The sequence below is a fragment of the Phocoena phocoena genome, chromosome 15 (genome assembly GCF_963924675.1).
Source record: "Phocoena phocoena chromosome 15, mPhoPho1.1, whole genome shotgun sequence".
NCBI lineage: Eukaryota > Metazoa > Chordata > Mammalia > Artiodactyla > Phocoenidae > Phocoena > Phocoena phocoena.
Window position 1 is genome coordinate 82,447,921 of NC_089233.1, and position 27,144 is coordinate 82,475,064.

At 52.4% G+C, this 27,144-nt stretch overlaps 1 protein-coding gene across 1 annotated transcript; it reads right to left on the bottom strand.

Moving 5' to 3' along the window:
- Positions 1-7,339: 7,339 nt before the first annotated feature.
- Positions 7,340-17,155, bottom strand: ZBP1 (Z-DNA binding protein 1). Its single transcript, XM_065893314.1, has 8 exons — positions 17,122-17,155; positions 14,152-14,361; positions 13,504-13,566; positions 12,930-13,103; positions 11,585-11,746; positions 10,213-10,416; positions 8,948-9,160; positions 7,340-7,587 (listed from the first exon to the last, which is right to left on the bottom strand). Exons 1-8 carry the CDS (start codon positions 17,153-17,155, stop codon positions 7,340-7,342), a joined length of 1,308 nt encoding a protein of 435 aa, XP_065749386.1.
- Between the last annotated feature and the right edge of the window lie 9,989 nt (positions 17,156-27,144).

Sequence of the window (27,144 nt, forward strand, 5' to 3'; positions counted from 1 at the left end):
ATGACCCCCTGTCTCACTGCTCAGTTAATTCCAAACTTGGGCTCATTTTGCAGAAAAAAGATCAGGGGTGCCACCTGGTGGCCAGAGCCGTGGCCATGGTCGCGTCAGGGCCCACAGCGCCTGGTGGCCCAGGAGTCTATGACGGATGTTCATAGTTATGCAATTACTGCACATGCCCTGCAGGTAAAGTCGAAGACCCGGACAAAGTCAAAAGAAGCTGACCACCTGGGATTTCAGCCAGAGAGAGCCTTTCTTCACGTACACTGACTTCCTTCAATCTCTTTTCCATGCATCCAGACATTTTTTAACCCAAAAAGTGCATCACACCCCACACAGAGCTCTGGGACCTGCTGGGATTGTCCCTATGCACCACCAGACGCCGGATCTCTTTCCGTGTCGCTGAAGATTCTTTCACAACATAACTTGAGCAGCTGCTCACGCCCTCTGGGTGTGGCCAGCGCGTGACTCAGGCTGGCTGAGCGCTGTAGGTTGGATTTACTGGAGCAAAGTGAGCTTTCCAGAGTTTTTTGGTTTTGTTGTTGCTTCCCTTGAGGAAGATTGAAACTTCAAAGCCCTCGGCTCTGTGATGAGAAGGGGTTTTTGACAAATCCACATTCGGATACAAACCTCATGGCTCTGGGGACCAGGCCCACCCAGCCTCCCAGCGTCGCTCTGAGTTACCTCACGACCCACCCCAGGCTCCTCGCAGAGTCGGAGGGTCCTGACGCAGAATGGGACCGGTCTGGGCCAGTCAGACCTGGATTTGATCTTGCTTTCCTGGGCCTCAGTTTCCTCATCTGTGCAATGGGCAAAATCTGTTTGTCCATTTCATAGAGCTGTTGTGAGTGTTAAACAGCCTTCGTCTGTGTGGAGGGACAGTTCCTAGGCCTCTGTTCAAATGTAGATTCATGGGCTGTGGGTCGGGCAAACCCTGGGATGGCCCAGCCTGTCCTCTTCCTCTGCAGGGGGCTCGGATACCTCCTACCCCTGAGTGACAGATGTCATTAAGTCACAGCTGGTTACACTCACCGTTTGCTGTCACTGTGGCCGTGGCCCTGTGGGGAACCGTGAGCACAGGGATGACAGCGGCCACTTCCACGGATGTCCACGGCATGCTCACTGTGTGCTAGGCACTGCCACGGATTCTCTGTTAACCCCCCGCTTTGCAGATGGGGAACCGAGGCTCAGGGAGACTGCACAATGGTTCCAGGGCCAAGCCTCTGCTAAGAGTCTGAGCCCTGACGGGTCCCAGGCTTGGCTGCCCCTCGCTGGGCAGGAGGAGGTGATGCTGCCCAGTGGCCCCGAGGTGTGATGTGTGTGTGAGTGATGTGTGGTGTGTGTGATGTATGTATGTGTGTGAGTGATGTGTGTCATGTGTGTGAGTGATGTGTGTGAGTGATGTGTGTGTGTCATGTGTATGTGTGTGTGTGTGATGGTGGGAGGGGGCTGCCCTGTCAGGAGGTCCCCCCTCTGTCCCGGACACTGAGCTGTGTGGGCACTGGTGGGTCAGGCTGCTGAGGTCACAGCCCAGAGGGAGAAGCCGCTGCCTGCTGGGCCTGAGCAGGGCTCACTACGGGCGGTTCAGCTTCCGACCGTCCTATCCAAACTGATGTCAGATTAAAATTAGGGAGTCAGAGAGGGAAGATGGGGTCTGGGGGGGCAACATGGCAGGGGGGCGACCTTTGAGATGTGGGCAGCTTGGGAGGCCGTGCGGCGAAAGGCACACTTACCAACAGCACTGACACGGGGACTCCTGGTTCCTACGAGCCAGACACTGATTTCATCCTGCAAACCATCCTGAGAGGGAGGGGCTGTGATTAGCCCATTTTACACGTGTGGAAACTGAGGCACAGGCAGACTAGGTATCTGCCCAAGGTCACACAGCAGGAAGTGGTGGGACTGAACTTCTAACTGGGGTGGCCCTGAGCTTGCTCTCTTCAGCCCTACACTGTCGCAGAGACCCGGGGGCATCCACCTGCGTGGTGGGCCTGCGTGAGGACAGGGGCCCTGACTGTGCTCAGATGGGGTCCTGTTCCGCTCACCAACGGGGCCCCCAACCCCATATGCCCTCCCAGACCGAGGCATTGCCCAAACATGATGTGGGCCTTCCACGCAGGAAGGTTTTCTTTTACATCCAAAGGGGTTATCTTATCCCACTTTGTCCCCTGGATTCAACCCTGGCTGTATGACCTTAGGCCTCAGCATTTTCACCATGTGAAATGGGTTGAGAATTCCCTTTCTTCACAGGCTGGATGGAAGGATGAAGTGACTTAGTACAAGTGGGAGTTCCACAAACGTCAGGGCTCAGGGCTGCAGCGCTGCAGGCAAGGTCCCTGGGACTCCTGCAGGAGCTTGTCTGGGGTCTTCTGGGGGTGGGTCCCAGCTTACAGGAGGGTTCCTCTTGAGGGAAGAAAATCAGCTCTTGTGGGCACTGGGTTTCTGACTTTGGGGTGCTGGCATCCGTGGGAAGGGAGGGCAGTGCAGGGACTTGACCTGGGGTCTGTGGATAAGCTTAGGGTGCAACGCAGAGCCCCAGAACCCTAGGGGAAATGCCGTAGGTCTGGCCACTTTGGTGGGAGGGAATGGTCCCATCCTGCCTGGCCCCAGACTGGGACCCTGGAAGTTCACAAGCCCTGCCTGGTGAGGGGCTATATCCAGCCAGCAGGTGGCGCTCGGACCAAAGCCGTGACAGGCTGAGCCCCGAATCCTCCACTGCAGGCTCTCAGGCTGAGGTCGTCTGGGACCTGGGACCTGGGACCTGGCTGGGACCTGGCTTGGGGCTCCTCTCCCCACAGACGCTCTCCTGCCACAGAGACCAGCCAGAAAGTGGTGCTGGGTGGGGGGTTTCTGGGGTCCCAACTACGGCTGTGGTCCATTTGTGCCCTGGGTGTGTCCACCTGGAGCCAGGCAGGGACATCTCAGCCCCCGAGGGGCTCCTTGGGATCATGGAGGAGCTTTAAAAAATACTGCTTCCCAGGCCCCTCTCCCAGAGACTGTCATCAATCGATCTGGGCTGGACCGGGACTCAGCATTTGTTAGACGCTCTGAGGGCTGAGAATCGCTGTGTGAGATACCCTTTCACTCCATGGAGAGGGTGCTGTCCTTATCTCTGCCCATGTCACAGAGGAGGAAACTGAGGCTCAGGGGTGATGGGACTTACCTGAGGTTATGCTCAGGTTACACCTAGGGCTACAATGCTAAGCCCCACTCATTCTTTTATCTCCAGGATATTAATAATAATAACATCACCGATGCAGGGTTTCTCAACCTGGCACTGCTGACATTGGGGTCCTGACAATTCTTTGCTGTGGGGCGGTGCTGCCTAGCAAAGGGGGAGGTGGAACACAGTCCCACCCCCACCCCACAATGATGTCCAAGCCCTAATCCCCAGAAGCTATGAGTATGTCACCTTACATAGTGAACCAGGCTTTGTGGTTGTGATTACGGATTTGAGGGGAGATTATCCTAGATTGGCGGGGTAGGCGGAAAGTAATCACAGGGGTTCTTAGAAGAGGGAGGAAAGAGGAGGGGGTGGAGGGGAGATTGGAAGATGTGATACTGCTCAATCTGGGGACAGAGGAAGGGGCCACGAGCTGGGAAATCAGGTGCCTCTGGAAGCTGGAAAAGGCAAGGGAGCAATTCTCCGCTGAACCTCCGGAGGAACCGGCTCTGCCCACGCCTTGATTTTAGCCTGCCGAGCTCGTGTGGGACTTCCGACCTCCAGGACTGGAAGATGCTAAGTTTATGTTGTTTTAAACCACTCATGTGCTGCAATTTGTTACAGAAGCAACAGACTACTTCCCCTGCCCCGTGACAACCAAGTCTCCAGACATGCCACTTGTCCCCAGGATGGGAGGATGTGGGTAGAGTGGGCCCCAGTGGGGAACCACTGAACTACTTATTCTTTACTGAGTTCTTCCCACGTGTGGTCCAGCCTTCGGAGGCCCCCATACCGTCTAGCACTCTCGCATACCTGAGCTGTGTGCCCTTAATCTCCTCCCCGGCCCATTCTGCAGATGAAATGGCTGAGGCTCAGAGCCTTTAAATGGGCAGTGAGGGATGGGGGTCACACAGATAGGACAGTGAAACGGATTCCCCTTTAGAATCTCGTAGCCTCCTTCCCAGACTCTGCGTCCCTGCACCCTCATGCCTCCCACCAGTGGGCGGAGCTGGGTCTGTCTCCCCGAGGAGATGCCAGACCTTTCGGGGGCTCTGCAGCCCAGGTAAGGGGCAGCCCTGCCCTCACGCCCACTGTCTGACACCCCTGATCTCTGGGTTTTGTGGCCTTTTCCCAGCTGGGCCGCTTCTCCAGCAGCTGGTGGAGACTCAGCTGAAGGAGGCAAAGGCCATAGGGTCTCAGGTTGGGGTGGGAAAGAGAATGTGCAAGTGGGTCAAAAGACGTGGGCCAGGCAGTGAGAGCCAGGATGCCTTCACCTCCCCCACCACGGAGGTGAGCGCATTTGACTCCACATTAGCCAATCAGAGCACTCCATTCTCCCCGATTGGTTCAAGGATCAGCATGTGATCCATGCTCAACCAATCAGAATCCTCCCTGGGACATTCTACCTGTTGTGTTTGGCTTGAAGAATTCTCTTTCTGCTGGGGCTGCTAAGCTGACACGCTGTAAGTCTTGGGTGGCTGGCAGCCATCTGCAAAGAGTCTCTCAGAGAGATGGAGAGAAAAGGCCTGAAAATACTGCTTGAGCCCCTGGATCCAGCCATTCCTGAAGCTAGTTATCTCTTGATTTCCCAGTTGCATGAGTAAATAGATTCCCCTTTTAGGTTTCTGTCATTTGCAGCCCAGATGCTCCTGGATTTCTCCCTAGACTATTTTTCTTGCTCTAAGCCTCTAATCTTGGCTGTCTGCTAAAGCCCCACAGGTGAGGAGTCCTGTCTAAGCTTACTCTGAGAGGAGTAGAGAAGCTGGGATAGGAAAATAGAATTGCAGGGTGTGGAGAAAAGGGAACCCTCTTGCACTGTTGGTGGGAATGTAAATTGGTGCAGCCACTATGGAGAACAGTATGGAGGTTCCTTAAGAAACTAAAAATAGAGCTACCATATGATCAGCAAATCCGCTCCTGGGTATATACCTGGAGAAAACCATAATTCAAAAAGATACATGCACCCCAATGTTCATTGCAGCACTATTTACAATAGCCAGGACTTGGAAACAACTTAAATGTCCATCAACAAAGGAATGGATAAAGAAGACGTGGGACATATATACAATGGAATATTACTCAGCCATTTAAAAAGAACCTGAAATAATGCCATTTACAGCAACATGGATGGATCTAGAGATTGTCATAGAGTGAAGTAAGTCAGACAGAGAAAGACAAATATCATATGATATTACTTATATGTGGAATCTAAAAAAAGGGTATAAATTAACTTATCTACAAAACAGAAATAGAGTTACAGGTGTAGAAAACAAACTTGTGGTTTCCACGGGGTAAGAGGGGGGAATGGATAAACTGGGAGATTGGGATTGATATATACACACTACTATATATAAAATACATAACTAATAAGGACCTACTGTACAGCACAGGGAACTCTACTCAATATTCTTTAATGGCCTATATGGGAAAAGAATCTAAAAAAGAGTGGAGATATATATGTATATATATAAACGGATTCATTTTGCTGTATACCTGAAACTAACACAACATTGTAAATCAACTCTACTCCAATAAAAATTTTTTTACAAAGAAAAAGAAAATAGAATTGCATTTGTGAGCAGGTCATGGTGCTTTGGAAAATCACTTCCAACTCTTGTAGCAAATTCCTCCTCCCCCGACCCCATTCAACTCCAGGGATGGCAAGTTCTGTGTGCACAGCTATCATTGCAGAAAGCGGGGGGCGGTGGATGAGCTAGTGAGAGCAAAGTATTGGCGGGTGGATGGACTTAATCATTCTTTGCTTTTAATGGTAGCTAGTTAATTTCCTTCCTGAAGAGACCAGCTTTGACCTTCACCTCCGGCCCCTATTAACAGCCAGCAATGCTTTGTCAGCGAGTTTATGACTAAATATACAGAGAGGGGAAATCTCGCAGGAAAATGGAGTGTTCTGGCTTGGGCTGCAGGTGGGAGCTGAGGCTGAGTCCTGAGATGCATTTTGACGGCCCACTGATACGGGCCCGGTTAGCCACAGACCTCGGGCAAACTTTGAGGCAAGCGGTTAGTTTTCAGCTCACCCCAGAGAGCAGACAATGCCCGAAGCAACGAGTCAAACCTGATTTCAAGCCCCTTACACCGTGTGGCATGTCTGCGAACTGGATATCCCAGGCAGGAGGGATTTGGGGGCCCCAGGTCACGGTGGTGGCCGAGATGACTTTGCCCCCTGTAGGCTGGGCAGTTCCGGCTCATTGGACAAAAGCCTTCTTTCCCTGTGATGAACCCAACTTCCTTGTTGCATGGACTCGCCCAGTTCCTCCTGGAATATGTGTGCAGGTGGAGCCGTGCTTGTCCAGAGCTCAGCATCGAGTCCAAACTCCTCTCCAGCCAAACTCCCACTTGCATTTTCTTTGCATTGGGCTTATCTAGCAACACCCAAACTGCTGTGCTGCTCTAAGTCCTCTTGTTCTGACCATCATGCCTTTGGCCAGGCCGAGCCCCTGCCTAGAACACCATTCCCCGTCCAACCTCCTCCCTCTGCCAGATGTTGAAGAATGAGCCCTAGCGCTTTCTCCTTCCCCGGGGAGCCTCCCGGGCACTCTGGACAGTGTCTGCATTGGTGTTCTGCACTCCTTTAATTCCCCGTGATGGTTCCTGCTCAGGACTCACTGCCCATGTCCCAGGCCGCCTCTCCCGCTGGCTGTGAACTGCTCCCCAAGGGCAGGGCTTGGTCTTCCTCTCTCTGTAGCCCGAGGGCATGGTACTCAGGAGGTGGTTAGTGGAGGGGCCGGTCCAGCGTACACTGGAGGTTCAAGAGTGAAAAGACAGGGCCTCTGTGCCCAGTGAATTTGCTGGCCAGTGCTTGGGGAGATACAGCCGACTTCTGAGGTTCTTACCTGTCTGGTGGTATCCCTTTTCTGGCAACTTTAGAGAATGACCCATCCCTAGCCCTCAAGGCCAAGGTAGGAAGGTTCTAGAAAGGTCAGGTGGTAAAGTGGTCAGGTGGCCAAGATGGGCCTTGAGGAAGTCAGGTCCTGAGTGAAGGGCAGAGAATGGGTGGCCCTGATGGACGGCGGGCCCGGGAAGGTGACCCCCTGGCAGGCTGCTCCTGCCACCAGCAGCCCTGCCCTTGCCCCACGCCGGGCCCAGCCCAAATGCGGAGGCAGGCTGGCCACGTGTCAGGAGGCGAGAAGGTCAAAAATGACACTGACGTCAGCAGAGAGCTCACTGGCTCCCAGGCCCTTCCTGTGGGAGTCCGCCTACAGGCTTCTTGCTCTGAGTTCCACCCTCCAGGGACACTGGCTCTGAGATTCTGTCGCTCAGCAGGTGTCTTCCGCACTTCTGGGACCCCTGCGTTTTGAGCGTCATAGTCGCTAGCTCTTCTGAGATGAGTGTCTCAGCGTTGACGGGGGCAGCCTGACTGCTGCCGGGAGGGACCTCGCTTCTGAATCGCGCAGCTCCGGAGGGAGGGTCTAGGGAAGAGATGGGGCCCCAGGAACACGTGAGCCGCCTCCCCTCGAATTACCGAATAGCCAAGGTGATTTGCTTCACCGGGACTGAGGCTGCTGCCCCGGACACAGGCTTCCCCGGTGGGTGACCTTGTGTCCCCATCTCCGAGGCCCCGTCCTTTCTCCCCTGGACCATTGCTCCCGCTTCCTCAGCCCCCTTTGCTTTCCCTCGATTGTCTTCAGCCAGACTTTTAAATTGTGCCCCACATCAAGTTGCCCCTGATTGAACTCTCCAGGCCTCGCCAGGTCACTTCAGATAAGATCCGGACCTTTCTTCTGGGCTTCCCGGCACAGAGAGACCTGGCCTTGCCCACCGGATCTACTCCCTTCCGCTCCCTGGGCTCGTGTGCGTGTGATTCTGGATGTCACCCTTCTTCCCACCGTGGGGCCTTGGCACTCGCTGTTCCCTCCACTGGCGATGCTGTTCCCACATCTGTGCTTGGCCGGCTTCTCCTTCCCCACAGGCCTGGGCTTAGATGTCACCTCCTCCTGAAGCTTCTCTGGCGGCCTGGCTAAGGCAGCTCCTCTCCATCACGGCGCTGCCCAGCCACCGCCCCAGGTTTTATAGTTTTTTATAGTGTTGGTCTTAAAAGCCTCAAAAGGCTTGGTTTGTGACTGTCTCTAGTCCCTATACTGGGCTCTGGCCCCTGTGAGTGGGTAGTATTTGTCTGTTTGTGCTCTTAGCTGTATCTCCGGGGGAGGGAGCGTTTGAGGGCGGGAGTGGGGCCTGAGTGGGAGCATGAATGAATGAGCGACTTCTTCCTAATAATCGAAACGGGGAAGAAGCGTAAGGTGGCGACAGCGTTATCTGGGGGGAAGAATCAGTGAAGTGGGTGACTAAGAATCGAGGAGGGATCATGTTCCAGAAGTTTCCAGGGAGGCCCAGCTTCACGGGCATGTGGCCTGGGCAGTCACACAGGCCCGTTCAGAGGGGCCTGTTCTCAGTTTACTGCTCTGCTGTCTTTGTCTTGAAATTCTTGCTAAGTTTTGAACAAGGAGCCTTGCTTTTACTGGTTGCACTGGGCACCACAGGTCACGTCACTGGTCCGGTCCAGGTGTCCCAGGAGTGAGGGGAGCGTATCCAGTCCTCACTCCAACTCGGGAGCCACAGGCTAGACTAATCACCCTCATTTTACAGACGGGGAAACAGAGGCTCCAAGCTGAGCGGTGGGTTAGGTGGACCCCACACGTTCTACCCTAGAGCCCCCGCTCCTGCTACGACCCTCTCCTGTCTCCCAGACTCCAGAAATGGGAGGCTCGTGACTGTTGAATAAATGAATGAATGAGAGAGGGAAAGAGGACACACGGGGCGTCCCAGGCTCACCTGTGCTCCCTCCTGGCTCGCCAGCCCTTGCGACTCCTCTGGGATCAGCCGCCCCTAGGCTGACGATCATCTTGTTGTTGTTGCCTATGGTGGTGTCCTCCAGGAAGCACGAGCGGATGTGGACTCTCTGGGCCACGCCCCCTTCGGAGTGAGGTCCTGGTTCGGGGATTTGAATTTTGATGGAAGCTTCCGGGCCTGTACCCAGGACAGAGACTGCAGGTCAGCCAAAGAGAGAGATGCCAGGGGGGTGGGCGGGTGGGGAGGTGGACGGTGAGAGCAGCTGGACGGTGGGCCTGACCCCCAGCCTGGTTCTCAGGTCCTCCACGGCTGTCCTCCTGGAACCTCCCCTCAGCGGCCCATGCCATGCTCTGTCACTGGTGGACGCATGGCCTCACACGGCGTATCTGCACATGCCTTTCACCTGCTGGGGCTGCCGGCTCCCTCGGCCCCCGGCTCTGCCAGCTTGGGTGCCCCTCCTCCTGCAGCCCAGCCCAGCTGAACTGGTCCTCTGGGCCTCCCCTGGGACTCAACCCCTCCCCACGCTGCCTCCTGCTTCCCGTCTCTCTGCTGCCTGCTTCCTGGCAGCTCTGGAACACCCTCTCCATCTTTGGTTAGAATCTCCCTGTGGCCCCCCAGTCCGGCGCCCAGCCGCAGCTGTCTCGCTCCTGCCTCTCCCGGCCAAACGTCAGGAAAGAGCTGCCCGTGCTCTGTTTCCCCTCCTTCCACTCCCCGTGCCCCTTCTGTCCCCTCAGGTCACCACTGACCCCTTGTTGCTGGACCCTACAGCCCTCCCTTGATCTCACCGGCCTCGCCTCCTCTGGAAACCCATCCCCTGGCGTCCCTGGTTCTCCTTCTCTCTCTCAGGCCTCTCTGCTCTGCTCCCACACCCCAGCCTGTCTCTCGATGACCAGTGCCAGGGAGGACGCGGCCTGGGAGCTCTGGTCACTGGTGACAGCGCCTAGGTGGCTCCTTAAATGCACGTCCAGCTCCAGTCCAGCCATCTCCTCTGTTCCCGCTTCAGCTGGCCCAGGAAATGATCCCTGCCCATTGTACAGATGAGGAAACTGAGGTTTCCTGAGGGGGGTAGTAGGGAATGGGAACCCAGGTGCTGACTCTAAAAGAGCCCCCCGCTCTACAGCCTCCTGGTGGGAGGGAAAGAATTTCCCATCATGCTTCTCTCCCCACAAGGACTGGCTCAAGTTCCATGTAGCCAGGAGCCGAATGCAGTGGGCTGGGGGTGGGGTGGCAGCCTGTTCTCCAGTTACCTGGGGGGCTGCCACAGGCGCTGTGGGCAGGGCCCTTGGCTGGGTTGCCGTGAAGACTCATCTCGTTGCCGTGTCCCATCTGTACATGTCTGAGCACAGACTTCTCCACCCGGATGTCCTGGGGCCCCCAGGATCCAGCCAGGGGACCCTGAGTTGAGGGATCAGTGGGTGCCAGTGGAGGGAGGTAGAGGGGAGCCGAGGAGCCTGGCAGGGGACACAGAAACGTGACCCCTGACCTCCCTCTGACCTCCCCCTACCCCCTACCCGCCCCCCCCCCCACCCCCCCCCACACTAAGTCCTGGCTGGACAGAGGAGACAGGCTTCGGGATTATTTCTGGACACCATCAGACTGGGAGTGATTACTTCAGGGTCTGGATTGGAGAGCAGGTGGGCCGGCAGAACAGGTAGCGTGGGGTTCCAGGGTTTTTACCACTGGTGCCTGGGGTGTCACTGGGGCACTGAAAACCCAGACAATGAGCACATCCTCTGCTTCCTAGCTGTTCTCAGTCCTCTGCCCATCAGGAGAAAGTCTCCTTTGGGGTTAACTTGCTGTTGACATGGAGCCCTCAGAGCTTCTGACATTGTTTTATTTTGTCAGCATTTATTTTTATGGTAACCTTCGTAGTTTTCAAGGAAATGCTGTAAAAGTTTACTTTAAAATTAATTTGAGTAGAATAAAAAGTAAACCATTTAACAACATGGTGTAAAGAATCAGCCATGGGCGTGGCCAAAATTAGGGAGGTGGAGCTCAGAGGACCAAAGCTGGGGAAAGGTTGATCTAGACTCTAGAATGAAGTTCCTCATTTCACAGTTGGGGAAACTGGGGCCTGGAGCAGGGAAGGGCTCTCTCGAGGTCACAGGGAGCGTTCCAGCTTTGGGGCCAGCGCTCTCGCTCACGTCCCATGGCTGGACTGATGGGTGACCCTGTCCCTTCTGCCCACAGTGCCCGCCATGGAGCAGGCACCCATTTGCTTACTGTATTTCACCAAAGCTCGGGTGCACCCATACGATGCATCCCAGTTTCTGAGATGTTAACACATGGGAAAAAAGAGTGTCTCGGGACACACAGAATGCTCCAACGACCCCTTGTGACATCCTAGAGAGGAAGAGTGAACTGAGTTGTTTCTTGTGGGAAAATATTGGGTCCCGATGAAAATGAGGCAAAAGATGTTGGCAGGAAGGGGAAGCAGGAGAGGTTTGATCCAGGCACAAGGAGGGACATCCTTATTCCTGAGAAAGCCAGAAAGGACCTTGGAGATCTGAAAGCTGCCCTTTCTCCCTGGAAGGTTGAATGCCCCCCGCTCCCTGCCCCCACCCAGATGGAGCAGATGCCCCGACAGGTCCCTTCTCCTGGACATTTCAGAGGACTCACCATTTTCCCCAGAGGCCATTTTTCTCACTATGACATTCCTGTGTCCAATCTGGATGGCTTCGGAGTTCTCAATGGAAATGTGGCTGTTCAGTCCATTCTGACTGATCATGTTGATTGGATTTTGCTGGTAAATAACTGGAGTGGACTGGTTTGTAGAACCTTCTGCAAAGTAACATTCCACTCAATCCCTCTGTATCTCTCTAGGAGTCAGAACTTCCAAATACTAGTCGGCAGCATCAAAATCTCCTGGGGAGCTGGTTAAAACACAGATTCCCAGGGGCCCACCCCGGGGTTCTGAGTCAGTAGGTCCAAGGTGGGCCCCAGGAAGTGGAGTGTTTACCAAACACTGCAGGTATCACAGACGAGCCTTGCTCGGACTTTGTCCCGCAGGCCACCCGACCCCTGTGTCCTCTGCCACCCTGGGAGGATGGCAGGTGCCTTGATGCTCGCCCACCCTCTGTACCTCTCAGTGCGAGGAACCCACAGCCCTAACCATTGCTTCCAGGGTCCTCTCTTCCTTTAGGGAAGGATGCAAGGTGGCTGTCCACAGGCTGTTTCTGGCCATGGGATAAGCTTTGCTTGACTCATGAGGCATTTTTAAGAACGTGGATTTGTCACCAGTGTCTAACATCCGGCCTAGGATGCTGAGATCCTCCTTGGGTACCATAAGCAGGGGTGTCAGCCCCACGTGGGCTCCACACACGGGACCACATTCCCGCCTTCGGGAGCCCTTGGCTCCTGGGCCTTTGTGAGCCCCTACATCCATAAAAAATATTAAAAATTACATTTTATGACTGCGTTGGGATATAGACAAGTATAATCTTGGCTAGAGTCATTAGCTATTCATCCTTACTATAATACTCATTTTTTCTTCTGATTTTAAGAGAAACTAGAGCATTTTTGTGACCCCCCTAAAAGCACCGTGGGCTCTAGGCCCGGTACCTGCTGCATGTAATGGGTAAGTCGGTTCTGGGACTCCACCCTGTGGGTATCTGAGCTCAGCCTAACCTATTCCTTCAGCAGCCTTAAAACTCCAAGCTGGGCAAAGTGCTTACAGAAGACTGTTAGCAAACTCAGGCTGGGACCTGCGCCCCAGGACTGATACAGTCAGGGGTGGGCCACACCTCTAGGAAGCCCTCCCTGGTTACTCCTGCCAGCATGCCCCTCCCTCCTGGAGCCCTCTTCAAGGGACGGGTCAGCAAGAGCACAGCCAGCTTCTGACAAGGTGGGGCAGGCAAAGAGCTTAGCGGGAGCCCAGCAAGGACCAGGTGTTGGGTATTATGCTTTCTCTTCACAGCTCTGCCCTCTGCCCCGTCCAGGTGTGGGCAGCAGGTAAAGGGCCTACCTGGTCGATAAATAGCCCAAGTGTTTGATTTCTGGTCTAAGTCCAGGAGGTGCTTGTTCCTCATCGCGTACAAGTCTGGGTTGACTTCCTTTGCTGTCTTCATTCCCAGGGCCTGGGCAATGATCAGGGCTCTATGGGGCCCATGGGCTTCCAGAAACCGGAAGATCTCTTCCTCTGGGAGGCAGGACAGCAAGTAGTTAAGGAGGACCCCGGAGGCCGAATCCGCTCCCCCGCTTACCAGCTGTGTGACCTGGGACAGACACAGCCTCTGTGCCCATTTTCCTCATCTGTAAAATGGGCATAATTATAATGGACCATAGAGGTTGTTCTGGGGGTTGGGGATATTCGTCAAGGGCTCTGAACAGTGCCTGGCACGTGCTAGGTGCACAGTACCATCAAATGGTTTCTCAGCCGTTTAGCTTCTTTCACCGAAAGACACAGTCTTGCCTCCGAACGCTTTGTGGGGACCTGTGAGTGGGTGGGCCGTGGCCCCTGAACACTTGTAACTTCTCGAGTGGCCAAGGAGAGTTTGGGGTCAGAGGAAACAAGAGCTGAAAGGAAACAAGATGCTTACGCCGCTGACTGAGCTCAGAACCAGGCTTCCGGGGAATTGCAACTGCATCTTTCTGGGGCCTCTCTGCTGGGAAGAAAGACGGTCAGGGGTCAGCCGAGCGGGAGAGGGGATGGGGACCCTACCAGACAGAGGTGGGCTGCTCTGTAGAAGCCCCTAGCGCATGGACGCTCCAAACTCAGAAGGAACTTAGCTTCAAAGCCCGCCCCGCTCCCTTCCAGCTGTGTGGCTTGGGGTTGGGGAGAAGACCATCTACTCCCTCTGGGGTTGTGTGCGGGCTAGAGGACCCCCGGGCACCGCACCAGAACTAGAAAAGTGGATCTCGTGCGATGCTGCGGCTCTTCTATCATTATCATATCGTCACTTCCATCATCATCATTATTAATGTTTTGCTAAGCACCTACTACATACTGGCACTAGGCTCAGCCCTTTGCATCACATCCTCTCGCAACCCTACAAAGCAGCCCTACTGTTACCTCCACTGGCCAGAAAAAGAAATCAAGATGCAGTGAGGGTACATCATGTGTCCCTGAGGGCAGAGCCTGTATTTGAACCCAGGCCCAAATCTGGGCTAGGCCGTTGCCAGGACAGCTCGTGCTGGGTCCAACACCCGCCCCCTCCAACTGCCCCTGTCCCGGGGTGGCAGGTTACCCAGCTCTGCAGGAACGACTTCTTCGGTCCCACCATTGGTCAAGCACCACGTTGCGGGGCCTACGAGCAGGACTGCCTTTGACTCCTTCTGCATCTTGTAGAGGACCTGGTTGAGTTTCTTCCTGGGCACTTGGCATTTCATTACCAGCTGGGCAGTCTTCACAGGGGAGCCAGAGTCCCTCAGCACCTCCAAAATCCTCTGCTCAAGGTCTTGGGGAGGGAGACAGGGGCAGAGACAGAACTGAGTCCCCCCAACTACCCAGCCTGGGCTGGCGGCCCTCCAGGAGAGGGATCCAGGGCAGAGGCAGGCACAGAGGTCTGAGCAGACATCCACCAGCATCTCTGTACAGGGAGGGGCACATGGGCTGCTCAGAAATGACCTTGGCTGGACAGCCTGGTGGCCAGAGGTGGTGCCAGGCCTTCCGAGCGTCCCCCACCTGAGTGAGTGCTGGAGGGCAGGTGGGAACGCTCAGCTCTCAGACGTCCTCAGAGAGAGGGGAGTGGAGGTGGCAGGATGCTGGAGGGTGGGGCAGAGCACAGGAAGGGGGGAGGGTGGGGAGTGAGGCCCAGCCCGGTGTCCTCCATCCCCCATCCTTCTCCTCCCGGTAGAATCTGCCCGTCCTCTTGGGCTCACAATCCACTCGGGCGATGTCACTATTCATCCCCACCAGGAACCCAACAGCCGCTCAGAAATGGATCTTTCACCCTGATGCCCAATCCCAGAGTCCTAGCAACACTGTCCCTGGCTGCCTCAAATGCTCTCTTCTCCTTTCGTTGCCTCTACCTTCTACTCCTTGTCACCACCATCTCCCGGATAACAGCAACGCCACCAACTCCTGGTTCTGCCAGCCTCGTCTTCACCTGCCCTCAGCTTCCCTTCAAGGGCCAACCTGTCTGCATTCCCTTCGGACACACTCACCCCTGGGCCTTTGCACATGCTCTTCCCTCTGTTAGGAGCAATGTTCCCTCCCTCCACCTGTCCAACGGGTACTCCACCTCAGGTCTTGCTCAGACTCCATCGTTGGGAGGCTGTCCTGGATGCGAGTGGGTGGGGTGCTGGGTGTGTGTGGGTCCCCTGCAGAGTGTCCCCAAGGGTCCCCTGCTGTGATTGCCAGGTTCAGTGTAGTGGTTCAGTGTCTAGCATGGGGCCGGGCACACAGTAGGGTCTCAGGAAATAGCATTTGAATGAAGGAGTGACTGAGTGAAAAAGTGGGTGTACACTACTGGGTAGGTGTTTGCCCAGATGACCTGGGCAAGGGATGAGTAGCTCCTCTGGGGCCTCTGTTTCCCCCCCACCCCGAGTTAATGGTCCTAAGCAGGATGCCTCGAGGCTCAACGAGGAACTTTCCAAATGGCCCCTACTCCTCCCAGACAGGCTCCCATAAACCCAAGCCAGCTGCCCTGTGGGGAGTGAGAGAACTGGTCAGACACGGGGCCTGCAGCGCCAGGGGCTGGGGAGAGGAAATGTCTGCCCCGAGAACCCTGAGGAAAATGCAAAGCAGGTCCCTTCTTGGGAAGACCTAGGTCCCCTTCCAGGGCAGCAACCCAATCCTTTACCTTCTGGGTTTTTCCTGGATTCCTAGTGGGCGGCACTAGCGGGGGAAGGGACAACCCATTTGCCAACTCTGCACTGGGCACCGTGGCCTTGCCCTTGTGGTTGGAATGTTTGCGTCCTTCTGGGCGCAGGTGATGCGCAATTAGAACACGTGGGGTCACCCACCCCTTCACCCACCAAACTACCCCTCAACTGGGATACCCGGCCAACCCACTGTGGCTTTGCCTAGTTTTAAAAAGAGTTTTGATTCTTAAAAAACCTGCCCCTGGGGGAGCCTCCTCCTCCCCCTCCAGTGCCCTGACCTCAAAGGGAAAATGGGGTCCATGGCGGGGCTGACGTCACCTGCTGAGTCTTCAGGCTGGTGAACTGGAAGTTGTGAAATGGATGAGGTGTAAGTGACACGTCAGTTAAAAGGAAAATCTGCCGGGGAGCAAGTTAAATTCAGTTACCGAGTGCCCCTGACATGTCTCGTTGGGGATGTGCAACAGGAGCTTGGGAACCAGCCTGGGGTCCTGGGTCACACCCAGTCGGCACCCCTCCCCAGCACAGCTCTGCCACCTACTAGCTATGTGACCTCTCTGGACCTCAGTTTCTCTATCTGTGAAATGGTGCAATAGCCGCTACTTCAGGGATTGTGGTGAGGATTAAGTAGCTAACAATCACAAAACAAAGACAAACAGGGCTTCCCTGGTGGCGCAGTGGTTGAAAGTCCGCCTGCCGATGCAGGGGACGCGGATTCGTGCCCCGGTCCGGGAAGATCCCACATGCCGCGGAGCGGCTGGGCCCGTGAGCCATGGCCGCTGAGCCTGCGTGTCCGGAGCCTGTGCTCCGCAACGGGAGAGGCCACAGCGGTGAGAGGCCCATGTTCCGCAAAAAAAGAAAAAAAAAAAAGGCAAACAAAAAGCGTCCCAGCCCACAGCCCTCGCGCTTTCAGTGGGGACCCTAGGAAAATGCGCCGCTCAATAACAGTTAACTTGCGTCATGTGCTTGCAGGAATAGAGTGCTATCCGAGGAAGGAATGCAGCAGGAGGAAAACCACATACATGCACTTGCCCCTCTTAGCAGACAACTTCTGTCCTTCCTCAAAACGAGTGCGAAGACGGGTGTTAAGGCCCCAGGCTCTGCCGTGGTCCCCTGAGTCATTTCACCTGCAAGCCTCAGTGATCTCACACGTAAGATGGAAACCTCATCGGGCCTGCGGGTCATTGCAAAATGCACGCGAGGCATGTTGCGAGAGGCCTGGGCAGAGCAAGGCTCTGAACCTGATGCAGTGCCCTCTGTCCCTCTTTCTTACTACTGTTGTGCTTTCAGATACTGTCCTCTCGTGACTCTAATCTGGACCAAGAAAAGGAACCAGAGAAAAGGTGCAAGTCCCACCCGGGCACTCCCACTGTTCCTTAGAAGTAAGAACGTACCTGCGTCTCCTGGGCTGGCAGGGGCCTCAGCCATGCTGGCAGCGAGCTGACTGCGAGCCCAGGTGACTTGAGGGCAGTGGCAGGCTCTCCGACCCCGTGGCCTGGAGAAGGTGGGCCCGGTCGAGGCTGGGTGTGCTTTTGTGGTCCTGGCGGTGCTTTGGCAGCTGTGGAGCTATTCCAGCTTCACCCAGCCAGCTGTCAGCTGTTCACACCCCCCGGAAACAGATGCCTAGTCAGACCAAGCTGATCAGATTCCGGAGAAAAAGAAAATGAAACTTCTGTGTGTGGCTTTTGAAGGAAACAAAATCGAAAACGAAGTTGATAAGCGAGACACAGTTAGGCCTCCAGCTAGATGCTAGCAGGGAACAGCTGAGCTGGGCAAGACCAGCGCTTCCTCTGGGGCCAGGGGACTTCCCACCGCTGCCCACCCTGAGCCCCACACTCAGGCCAAGACACCTGGGTGGGTGCCTGCGTTTGTGCATATCAAAACAACAATCCTCTTTAATGAGTAGTTACTATGTGCTTTCCAATCTCGTGTGCCCCTGAATCATCTACAGGGTAGGGGCTAGTACTGGCCTCTTTTCTTAGGAAACTGAAGCTTAGGTCAGTAAGGCCACTTGTCCAAGGCCACAGAGATGCTTGGGTTCTAACTCAGCCCCACCATTTACTGTCTGTGGCGCCTTGAGCAAGTTATTTAACCTATTTATGCCTCAGTTTTCTCATCTATGAAATGGGCTAATACAAGTAGCAACCTCAGGAGGTGGTAGTGAGGGCTAAAAGGGTTAATTCATGCCTTCTACAGTCATGAACACAGCTGGACACCCACTTACCTGTTTCTGGAAGAAGGATGCATCGCTTTTGTAAATTCTCAAAGGGGCCGTTGACACCCCCCCTGCCCCAAGCAGTTCAGAGCCACTGTTCTGGTCCAGATAATAGAACGGTAAACTGAGGTCTACAGAGGTGAACGGCTTTGTGTGAGGCAGCCCAGAGTGTCAAGAACTCAACCCTGGAAGCCCCTGGGCCTGGGATCCCAGCTGCAGAAGCTGGGGAGGGGGTGCCAGGCCCAGGCTCCCAGGGGGACCCCATCCCTAGCGTTTCTGCAAAGGGAGGAGCTCAGGAGCAAGTATAGCCATGGAAAGGGCCCTGGAGACTTGACTCAAAGCTGTCCTTGCAGAGCAAGCAGGAAAAATCCTGATGCCCAGTCCACACGCAGACCACTTAAACCCCAATCTCGGGAGGCAGGGCCGAGAGTCCCAGGTGATTTCATTCCAACCAAAGGGGGAGTGTTGGACAGCTCAATAAAAACAGGAAGCCACGATGATGCTTTTGTTCCTTTTTTCTTGTAAAACCAAAGAAACGTGTATCTCTATGTAAACTTAATGTTAAATGCGAAGTAATTGGGGGTGTTGAGGGAGATTGTGGGGTACCCTCCGGGCTCTTGCTGAGCCCCTGCGGGAGGCTGGGAGGCGCCGTGCCTGAACTAGCCACTAGATGGCGCCCGCTCACCAGCCTGCGTCCCGGCTTCCCTCGTCCGGTCCCTCTGATTTAGGGGGGCCTCTCACCCGTCCCCCACCCTAGAAAAACCCCAATTCCATCTGGATGTACCCCAGCTTCTCCCCATTCCCCATGCCTCTCCTACACAGGCTCCTTGGCTCCTTCCCTGCGTGCTGCTGACTCCTTAGTATGGACACCCCGACCTAGGCCTTGACTAGGGTGCCTGGTGGGCTTGCAGGTCCGGCTGAGGAACTCAAGCTTGATTTGAGGGTCGACTTTGCTTCCGGCCCGTGTCTGTCTGGACATGTTTGGATGGCCCTTTCCGGTGCCCCTGTGTCCCCATCACCCCCTCCCTTGCTGTGTGTCACTACCTCCCTGAGCCTTGGTTTCTTTAATTATAAAACAAAGATAATAGATAAGAAAAAGCATGTTTATCTGACCTTTAGTTGGTGTTCACAAAATTTGCATCATTTAGAAAATGTGATGTGATGGATCTCCATAACTCCATAATATAACTTTTAGACATGGGGGGGGGGAAAGCAAGAGAGAAAGAGAAAGAAAAAACAATTTAATGTGGGTGGGCTCCATCTTCCATAGCATTTTGTGGCAATTTGGAATTCATGGAAGCCATGTACCTGCTGTGAGCATCTCACCACACTGAGTGGGGCTCTCACTTTTAAAGTTTTAATTAGCTTGCATTTCCTCTTCTCAATTTAAGAGATTTTCCAGGTAATTTTGACCATGAGGTTTGTCTTTAACTGCAATATCAGTGGCTTAAACGATACAGAAACTTGTGTCTCTCTCCTACAACAGTCTGGTAGGCAGTCCGGGTGTGGTGTGGCACACCATAGCGCCGAGACCCAGGCCCCTTCTATCTTGTTGCTCTGCCATTTGCGGCCTTATGTTCTAAGATGGCTGCTCAAGCTCCAGCCATCACAACTGCATTACTTAGAGCAGGAGGGAGGCAAGGGAAGAAGAGTAGGTACCTCTCCTTTAAGAATACTCACAAGTTGCACAGACATTCCCCTGACATCCATCAGTCCCATGGCCCAGCAAGGGAGGCTAGGAAAGATCTTTATTCTGGGCCACCAGGCACCTAGCTAAAATTAAGGGATCGATTAACTTCCAAATAGCTGACAACGGATATCAGAGGATACTTAGCTGTCCCTGCCGTTGCAAGGCTCTGTTTTCCCCCCAAGAAAGGAACGAGGAAACCTCCTCTATGCCTTGAAGTATATCTGTTCTCCCGAGCTTATGTATTGAGAAGGTCCGAGGCTGAGTTCAAAGGCAGTTCCCACACTCTCAGAGACTCCCGTCTAGCATGCAAGACAAAAGGGGAGAGGAAGGGAGACAGGGACTCTGGTGACCCCCGACTCTGCCTGGGAAGGACCTCAAAGCCCACAGGAGTTCCAAGATGGCATTACTGCCTGCTGGGGCCCAGATCCCTTTTTGTCTTGGAAAGCACACTCCTTTTTCATGGCTTGTGTTTTTCTGGAAACTATTAGAACTCTCCGCCCAAACCAGATGATAATTACACGTTACTGATCTCTAGTCTTTAAATCTCTCTCTCTCTCTCTTTTAAAAGAGAGATACTTTTACTGCACGTTGTGTTGGCAAAACCCAGTCTCCTTTCTACCCGGCAGCCTGGATGTTACGATCAGGGTTCCTCTGTGAATTCGCCTCGGGGGGAGGGAGTGGAAAGGTCTGAAGGCACCAAACGGGGACAATAATGTGTCTTTGGCCAGGGGCAAAGGGCAGAGAGCCAGAGGTGGCCAGAGACAGGGACTGCACGAGATCACAAGAGCTACCAGCGGACGGCGAAGGGCAAAGACCCAACCAGGGGCTGCAGCGGGTTCTCAGTGCAGCCCCCAAAGGCATCTGCCTGGGCTCCATTCACTGACCTTCAAGGCAGAGCTCAGTGAGCCTCCTTGGGTCATCACGTCAGATAGACCTGGGGTTCTGATCCCCGGGCCCCGATCTCGTACCTCTGCGCCTGGAGCCAGTCACTACTCTTTCTGAGCCTCCATTTCTCCTTTTGTAAAAGGGGATCACAGCAGCTCCACCCTGGGCTTGTGGCAAAGCTAATCCGAGATCTTGCTCCGGAAGGTCCCAGCAGAGCACCGTGCACGTAGCATGTGCTCAATAAACAGGAGCTATCGTATCTTCATGGTATGACCCACCTGTCCCTCTCCGAGTGACAAGCAGTCCCATTTACTCATCTGGTCTTGTACCAACTCATTCCTTGTGCCTCCTTTATCCCAGGCGAAGTGCTGAAGCCAGTGGGGGGGGGGGGGGCGGTGGGGGGTGGTGAGGGCGCTGCGGGGAGAAAGCCCCGACCCCCTCCTAGTTCCTGGCTCTACTTCCCATGTCGGCTGCAGAAAAGGCCACACTACCCTATCGAGGGATTGACGGGTGACTCAGGCCAAGTCCTGGGTCCCCTCCCCCAACTCCCAGCAGTGCTGGCTGGTAAAGGGGAGCTGGGCAGGGGTCACATGAGTCAGGGAGTTGGCCAGGGGCCAGGGCATTGAAGGCCGTGATTGAAACTTGTGATCTTCCCTCGGGGCAAAGGAAGAGTTCCTGGAAGATTTTCATGCAAGGTGGGCTGGGGATTGGGAGAGGCCGCCAGGGGTGCCAGAGAGCGTTGGCAGGAGGTTGACGGGGGAGAGGGGCTGTGGCCACAAGGAGGCTGTGTGGAGTCCAGGGGAGGGACCTGTGGCCAGCATCAGGCTACTTTCACACCCTTCCTTCCCCCACTAACTCTTTTTAGAAGTCCTTCCCCACATCCCCCAAAATAGATTGAAATGAATTCACAACTAACTTTTATTTTTATAATCAAAAGATTTTTTGATAATGCTGCTTCCAAAATTCTTTGCCTACAAGAAATTCATTTAATTACAATTGGCCACAATTCCTCCACCGAGGGTCCAGTATTCTTGGGAATTCTTGCACAACGAAGAGGTCTTACCTATAAATTTGTTTCAAATATAATGAAGTATAACGAAAAATTTTTGACGACTAAATGGAACAGCTAATGAACTTGACATAATGTCATGTCTTCTAGATGTTTAATTAAACATTTATTGATTCTGATTTTGCAAGGTTTTCCCCCCCATATTTTGGAGTTCATTTTCAAAAGCTCTTGAAGCATCTGTAGGCCTGAGGTGCTAAGACTTCTACACCTAGAAGACAAAATGGGGAAAGGCAGAGAGACAGATCGCGAGGGCCAGGATTCCTGGTCTTTTGGGGATCGTGGCCCAAGGTGAGTTGTGGCCAGGGTATTGTCAAGTATGGGGTAGAAGATGGGGCACCAGCAGAATACTTTTATGAGTTAATTCGTAACTTCTTTTAGTTTTAAATGGGTAACGTACTCTAAAATTTGACCCGAAGATGTTTCTTAAAAGACTTATCAACTGGATAGCAACTGACTTATTTAGAGCTTCCTATGGACCCTATTTCCAGTGCTTTACATTATTTTATTCAATTCTTCCAGCAATCCAACAAGTAATATTAAATCTGCATTTTAATATTAAATCTGATAAGAAAACTGAGGTACAGAAAGATTATTAAGTAACCTGGGCAAGATCGCGTGGCCAGTGGGTGAAACTGATGGAGATGAAACTCAGGCTATCAAGCTCTAGAAGCCAAGCTCTCAGCAATTATTTCCATTGTTATGAACAGGTACGTTGTCATCCTGACACAGGATAAGGAGCAACGCTTTCTATGCTGGACAGCTTAGTGCTGCGTAGTGTGACTTATCAGATCTAGCAGGAAAAAGGTTGATATCTTATTCTTTTTTCTAAAGTTTCTTTGACTGAGTGTGCCTGTCTCAGTCAGCTTAGCTGCCATAACAAAATACCATAGGCCAAGTGGTTTAAACAACAAATATGTATCTCTCAGTTCTGGAGGCTGGAAGTCCAAGGTCATTGGAAGATTTGGTGTCTGGTGAGATCTACCTCCTGGTTCTTAGATACCCGTCTTCTCTGTGTCCTCAGATGGTGGGGGTGAGGGGGAGCGAGCTGTCTCATGACTCTTATAAGGGCACTAATCCCATCATGGGGGATCCACCCTCATGACCTCATTTAATCCTAATCACCTCCCAAAGGCCCCACCTCCTAACACTGTCTCATTGTGGGGTAGGGTTTCAACACTGAATTTGCTGGCGGGGGGACCCAAATATTCAGTTCCTCACAGGGTCCACATGAGCAGAGCCCTGTCCTAAGTCCTTGGAGACACAGAAACCTAAGTTAGTAGAAAAGAGTCCAATGTTTAAAATTTTTGTTCTCATTAACAATTTTTATATTGATTGATTGAAATGATACTTTGGCTATGTTGGGTTAAAAACAAGACTTGGTGACTGAGCGGACACACAGGAGCCCCTCCATGCCTTCCTCACAGGGAGCTCTTCTCTCTAAGGTGCTCTGATCTCTCGCTGTGCCCACCACCACTTTAGAGTTTGTAGTCTGAGGCTGGGTGCCCCAGAAGCACACTCTGAGGCACAGAGTTGAGTGCAAGTAGTTATTTGGGAGGTGATGCTGGGAAACCCAGGGAGGGTGGTGGGGACCTGGGACAGGGGAAGGATGGGCTAATTGAAGGCTTTGCCATCGAGCAAGCCCCCTGGGGGCACCTGGGGTTCAGTGCCACAGGGAGCGCTAGGAATGCTGGGAGCATGGGGAACATCTTCTCAGGGCTCCCCACCGAGGTTGAGGGAGCTGGGGTGCTTACCCTCCACTCCCATCACTGAAGGAGGCTGCTCCCATCTGTGTCAATCCCCCAGCCTGTCTGGCCTGCAGCATGGTGGGCAACTGGACCCACATTAAAGAAATGGAAAAGGCCAAGGAGGTATGATGGGGATACTGATGGCTTTTGCTTCAGTGCTCTGCACAAGTAACTCCTCTTGGGACTGAGGCCCCAAGGGTTAACTAGCTGGAGAGGGACAAGGGGTGGATTTGAATCCAGATCAAATGATCACAGAGCTGGGCCCTGAGTCCATCCTTTGCGACTTCCCCTGCATTTGCCCACACCTGTAAAGAGCAGGCAGAAGTCTAACTCCATGAATTTTAAAAATTCGTTTTTACATTTGCTCACTCAATCAAGTTAGATGCTTTTAAAGGCAAATTTAATTATTTTGAGCTCAATAAAAGCCTTTTCATAAGCTGAACATCATGGTTTCAGTGTTTTGCTTTCAGGGTTATCAGTCATGGCAAGGAGGGGCCACAAAGGAGAGGGGAGAGTGGGGGTGGGGGGCGTGGGGCAGGGGGAGGGGCAGATCATGCCAGCCCACACACACGGGCGTGAACACACACATACTCACACACACACATGCATGGGTGGATATTTATTTTAAACTTTTATTTGCACATTTAAGCCCATCATTTATTCCAAATCATTTCATTGTGAAGCTTTTATAATATTTGGTTTTATTTTTAGAAACAGTTCTTTTACTTCGAGGCAACTGTACGACATGTTAAAGAAAATGCGATGCTGGTTTGGCACAGACTTCCTGTGTGTTCTGTCTCCCCCGTTTGGCTCACACATCCTTCCTCACTCTGAACGTTCCATCTATGCCCGCGACTGAGACAGGAAGCCAGACACACATGCTGAAATAATTTCAACAAATATCAACTTTAAACCAACTTGAAGTAGTCAAAATGGCAGGGCTGGTTCAGGCACCACAGCCTCTTCCCCAGCTCGGTGCAAAGGAGGCAGTGCAGACTACACATGGCAAAAGTGTTGCTGTGTTTATAGAAAGCTTTCTGTTTTCATTATTAAGGCCTTTACTTGTCCAGTGTTATGGCACCTGCTGTTTTTGGCTGTCCAGCACCCAGCCCCCTTCTTCTGGCACAATCACTCCAATTTTCCTTTGGTGAGCCACCTCACCCCCTTCTCAATCCACATGGATGGGAGGAAGCTGACCCCACCTCTAGGTCCAGAGCAGGGCATGAGACTCAAACCAGGCCAACCAGAGCACTCTCTTCTTTTGGCTGTAGTGATTGGCTCGGGGATGGGCACATAACCTGAGCCAGCCAATGGGATTCTATTCTGGGACTCGTGATAGAAGATTGAGAGCTAATTTCTTCCCACTTGACTTAGAGCTGTCAGGAAATGAACCTGGAGAAAAGGTGGTGGGAGAGGAGGATCTACTTGAAAGGGAAATCGGTAGGGGTGGCAGTTTGATGGAGACAGACACCTTCCTAACATCATGGTGTGCACATCTGGACCTGGAGGGCATGTGATCTAGCCTAGCTCCCAACCAGTTGCCAGACAGGCTGGGGGATTGACACAGTTGGGAGCAACCTCTTCTGCTGAATTCAGTCTCAGTTGTTTTGGGTCATTTATTATATAAAGAATTAACAAGAACATACACTTTTATCAGACAGAAGACTAAAATACTGGATGAATTGATTCAAGGTTACTTGGTGGACATCTAGGAATGGAAAGCATTTTTGAGGGAGGATAGAGAGGGAGAGAATCCTTTTGCCATGTGCTTGGCATGTGACCTCTGCTTTTTCACCCTCAGTTTGGACCACTGTGTTCTGTAAAAACATTAATATTAGGAGCTTCTTTCTTTTATCCTGATGAAATAATATCACCTATGTACTGAGACGTATGCCTGAGCTGTTCATCACAAGATAGTTTATAAACGTGAAGGAATTATAAACAACCTAGATGTCCAACTGAAGGGGACTAGTTAAGTAAATTAGGAAATCTGTACAATAGAATTCTCTGAAGCTATGAAAAAAATGCCATATAGAACTGTATTTATGGATAAAGAAAAGTGTTTATAGTATATTAAGGAAAGATGTTTATAAAGCTAGAGGATGATTCCATTTTTAAACATATGTGATTACCTATAACATAGAAAAATGCCTAGAGAGAGTATGGATTATCTCTTAGCAATACATAGGTGATTTGTATTCTATATTTTCTACAATATAATTTGTATTCTATAATTTTCTACATTTTCTACAATAAATGTGGATTACCTGTGTATCTTGTCTGCTGGGGCTGCCATAACAAAATACCACAGAAGACGGGGGGCTGGGGGCTTAAAGAACAGAAACTAATTTTGTCACAGTTCTGGAGGCTGGAAGTCTGAGATCAGTATACCAACCTGGTTGGGTTCTGGTGGGAACTCTCTTCTTGACCTACACATGGCTGATTTCCAGCTGTGTCCTCTGATGGTTGAGAGAGAGAAAGAGAGAGAGAAAGAGGGAGAGAGAGCATGCGGTGGGGGCTTGGGAGAGTTCTCTGGTATCTCTTCTTCTAAGGGCACTAATCCCATCATGGGGGCCCCACCCTCATGATCTCACCTAAACCTAAGTACCTCTCAAAGACCCCATCTCCAAATACCAGCACATTGGGGGTTAGAGATTCAACACATGAATTTGGGGGACACAATTCAGTCCATAGCACAGTGTAATAAAAAATAATATCAAAACTCAGTTCTTTATATTGAATGGGACTTTGCATGCAATGAACAATATCCACATAGTCACAACAATGTAAATGGCATTTACTGAATTTCAGTTTTAGGATCAACTCACAGATAAAGCACAGAGGACTGAATTATGCTACGGGCAGAATAGAAATGTCACTCATCTTGATAAGTTGGAAGTAAAAATGGAGAGAACACAGGGAGAAAGGAAGTGAAAGGAGGTTGGGAAGAGGGGGTGAGCTGAAGACCAGTCAGGCAAGGGGTACAGTCTCCTCAACTTGCCAGGTGGGGAGTCCAGAAACAGTGTCCCCATAGAAGGAACACAAAACAGAGGTGTAGATAACAGTACTTCAAGTCATAAAGACAATCATAAAAGGAACCCAAGTAAGAACAATTCTTTATTGGGAAGTAGGGAGGCGTGTCAATGTGCTAAATATTTGTCTGTCAAAGCAGGAAGTCAGTAAGTAACGTCTTGACTTTGGGAAACCGCAAGCTAGAGGTAGAAGATTATTGTTTTGGAGATGAAGTAGTCATTCTCAGAAGGAAGAGGTGTAAGAACGGTTGTTGCCTCTAAGGACTGGGCTGTGGGTTTAGAAAAGATGGGGCAGGAGGCTGTTGCTTTGGACTTGCTGTTTTACTTTGATAAGCATGTAAAATACACACAATAACAAAACACAAAACAAAAACCCAACCACATCCCTGCCTGTTACAGACTATAAGGGACAGTGTCCTGCTGATCTCAGTGGGCCTCTCAGCAAGAACCATGGGGCAGGACTCGCCTCCCAGGCCTGTTTCCCGGAAGAAAACAGGACTCAGGTTGGTAAAACAATCCATGTTTGCAGGACCTTGAAGGGAGGGGAGGTGGAACAGGTGAAGCCCAGGGGAGTTTTTCAGGACAGTGAATCTCTTGTGTATGATACTGTAATGGTGGATACATGACACTATGCATTTGTCAAAACTTTACAACACAAGGGATGAACCTTGGTGTATGTAAATTAAAAAACATTTAGGAGGTCAGAGGATCCCTGGATGGAAGGCAGAATGTGACAAGACACTGTAACTGTCTTACAAACATGTGTCACTGCCTCACGGAA

Excerpts from the sequence above, each read along its gene's own strand:
- ZBP1 (XM_065893314.1), bottom strand. The coding sequence starts at position 17,155 with ATGGCTGAGGCCCCTGCCAGCCCAGGAGACGCAG. Across the intron at positions 14,362-17,121 it reads TGCCAGCCCAGGAGACGCAG|ACCTTGAGCAGAGGATTTTG; the intron begins GTACGTTCTTAC and ends TCCCTCCCCAAG. Across the intron at positions 10,417-11,584 it reads AATGGCCTCTGGGGAAAATG|GCTCCTCGGCTCCCCTCTAC; the intron begins GTGAGTCCTCTG and ends GTCCCCTGCCAG.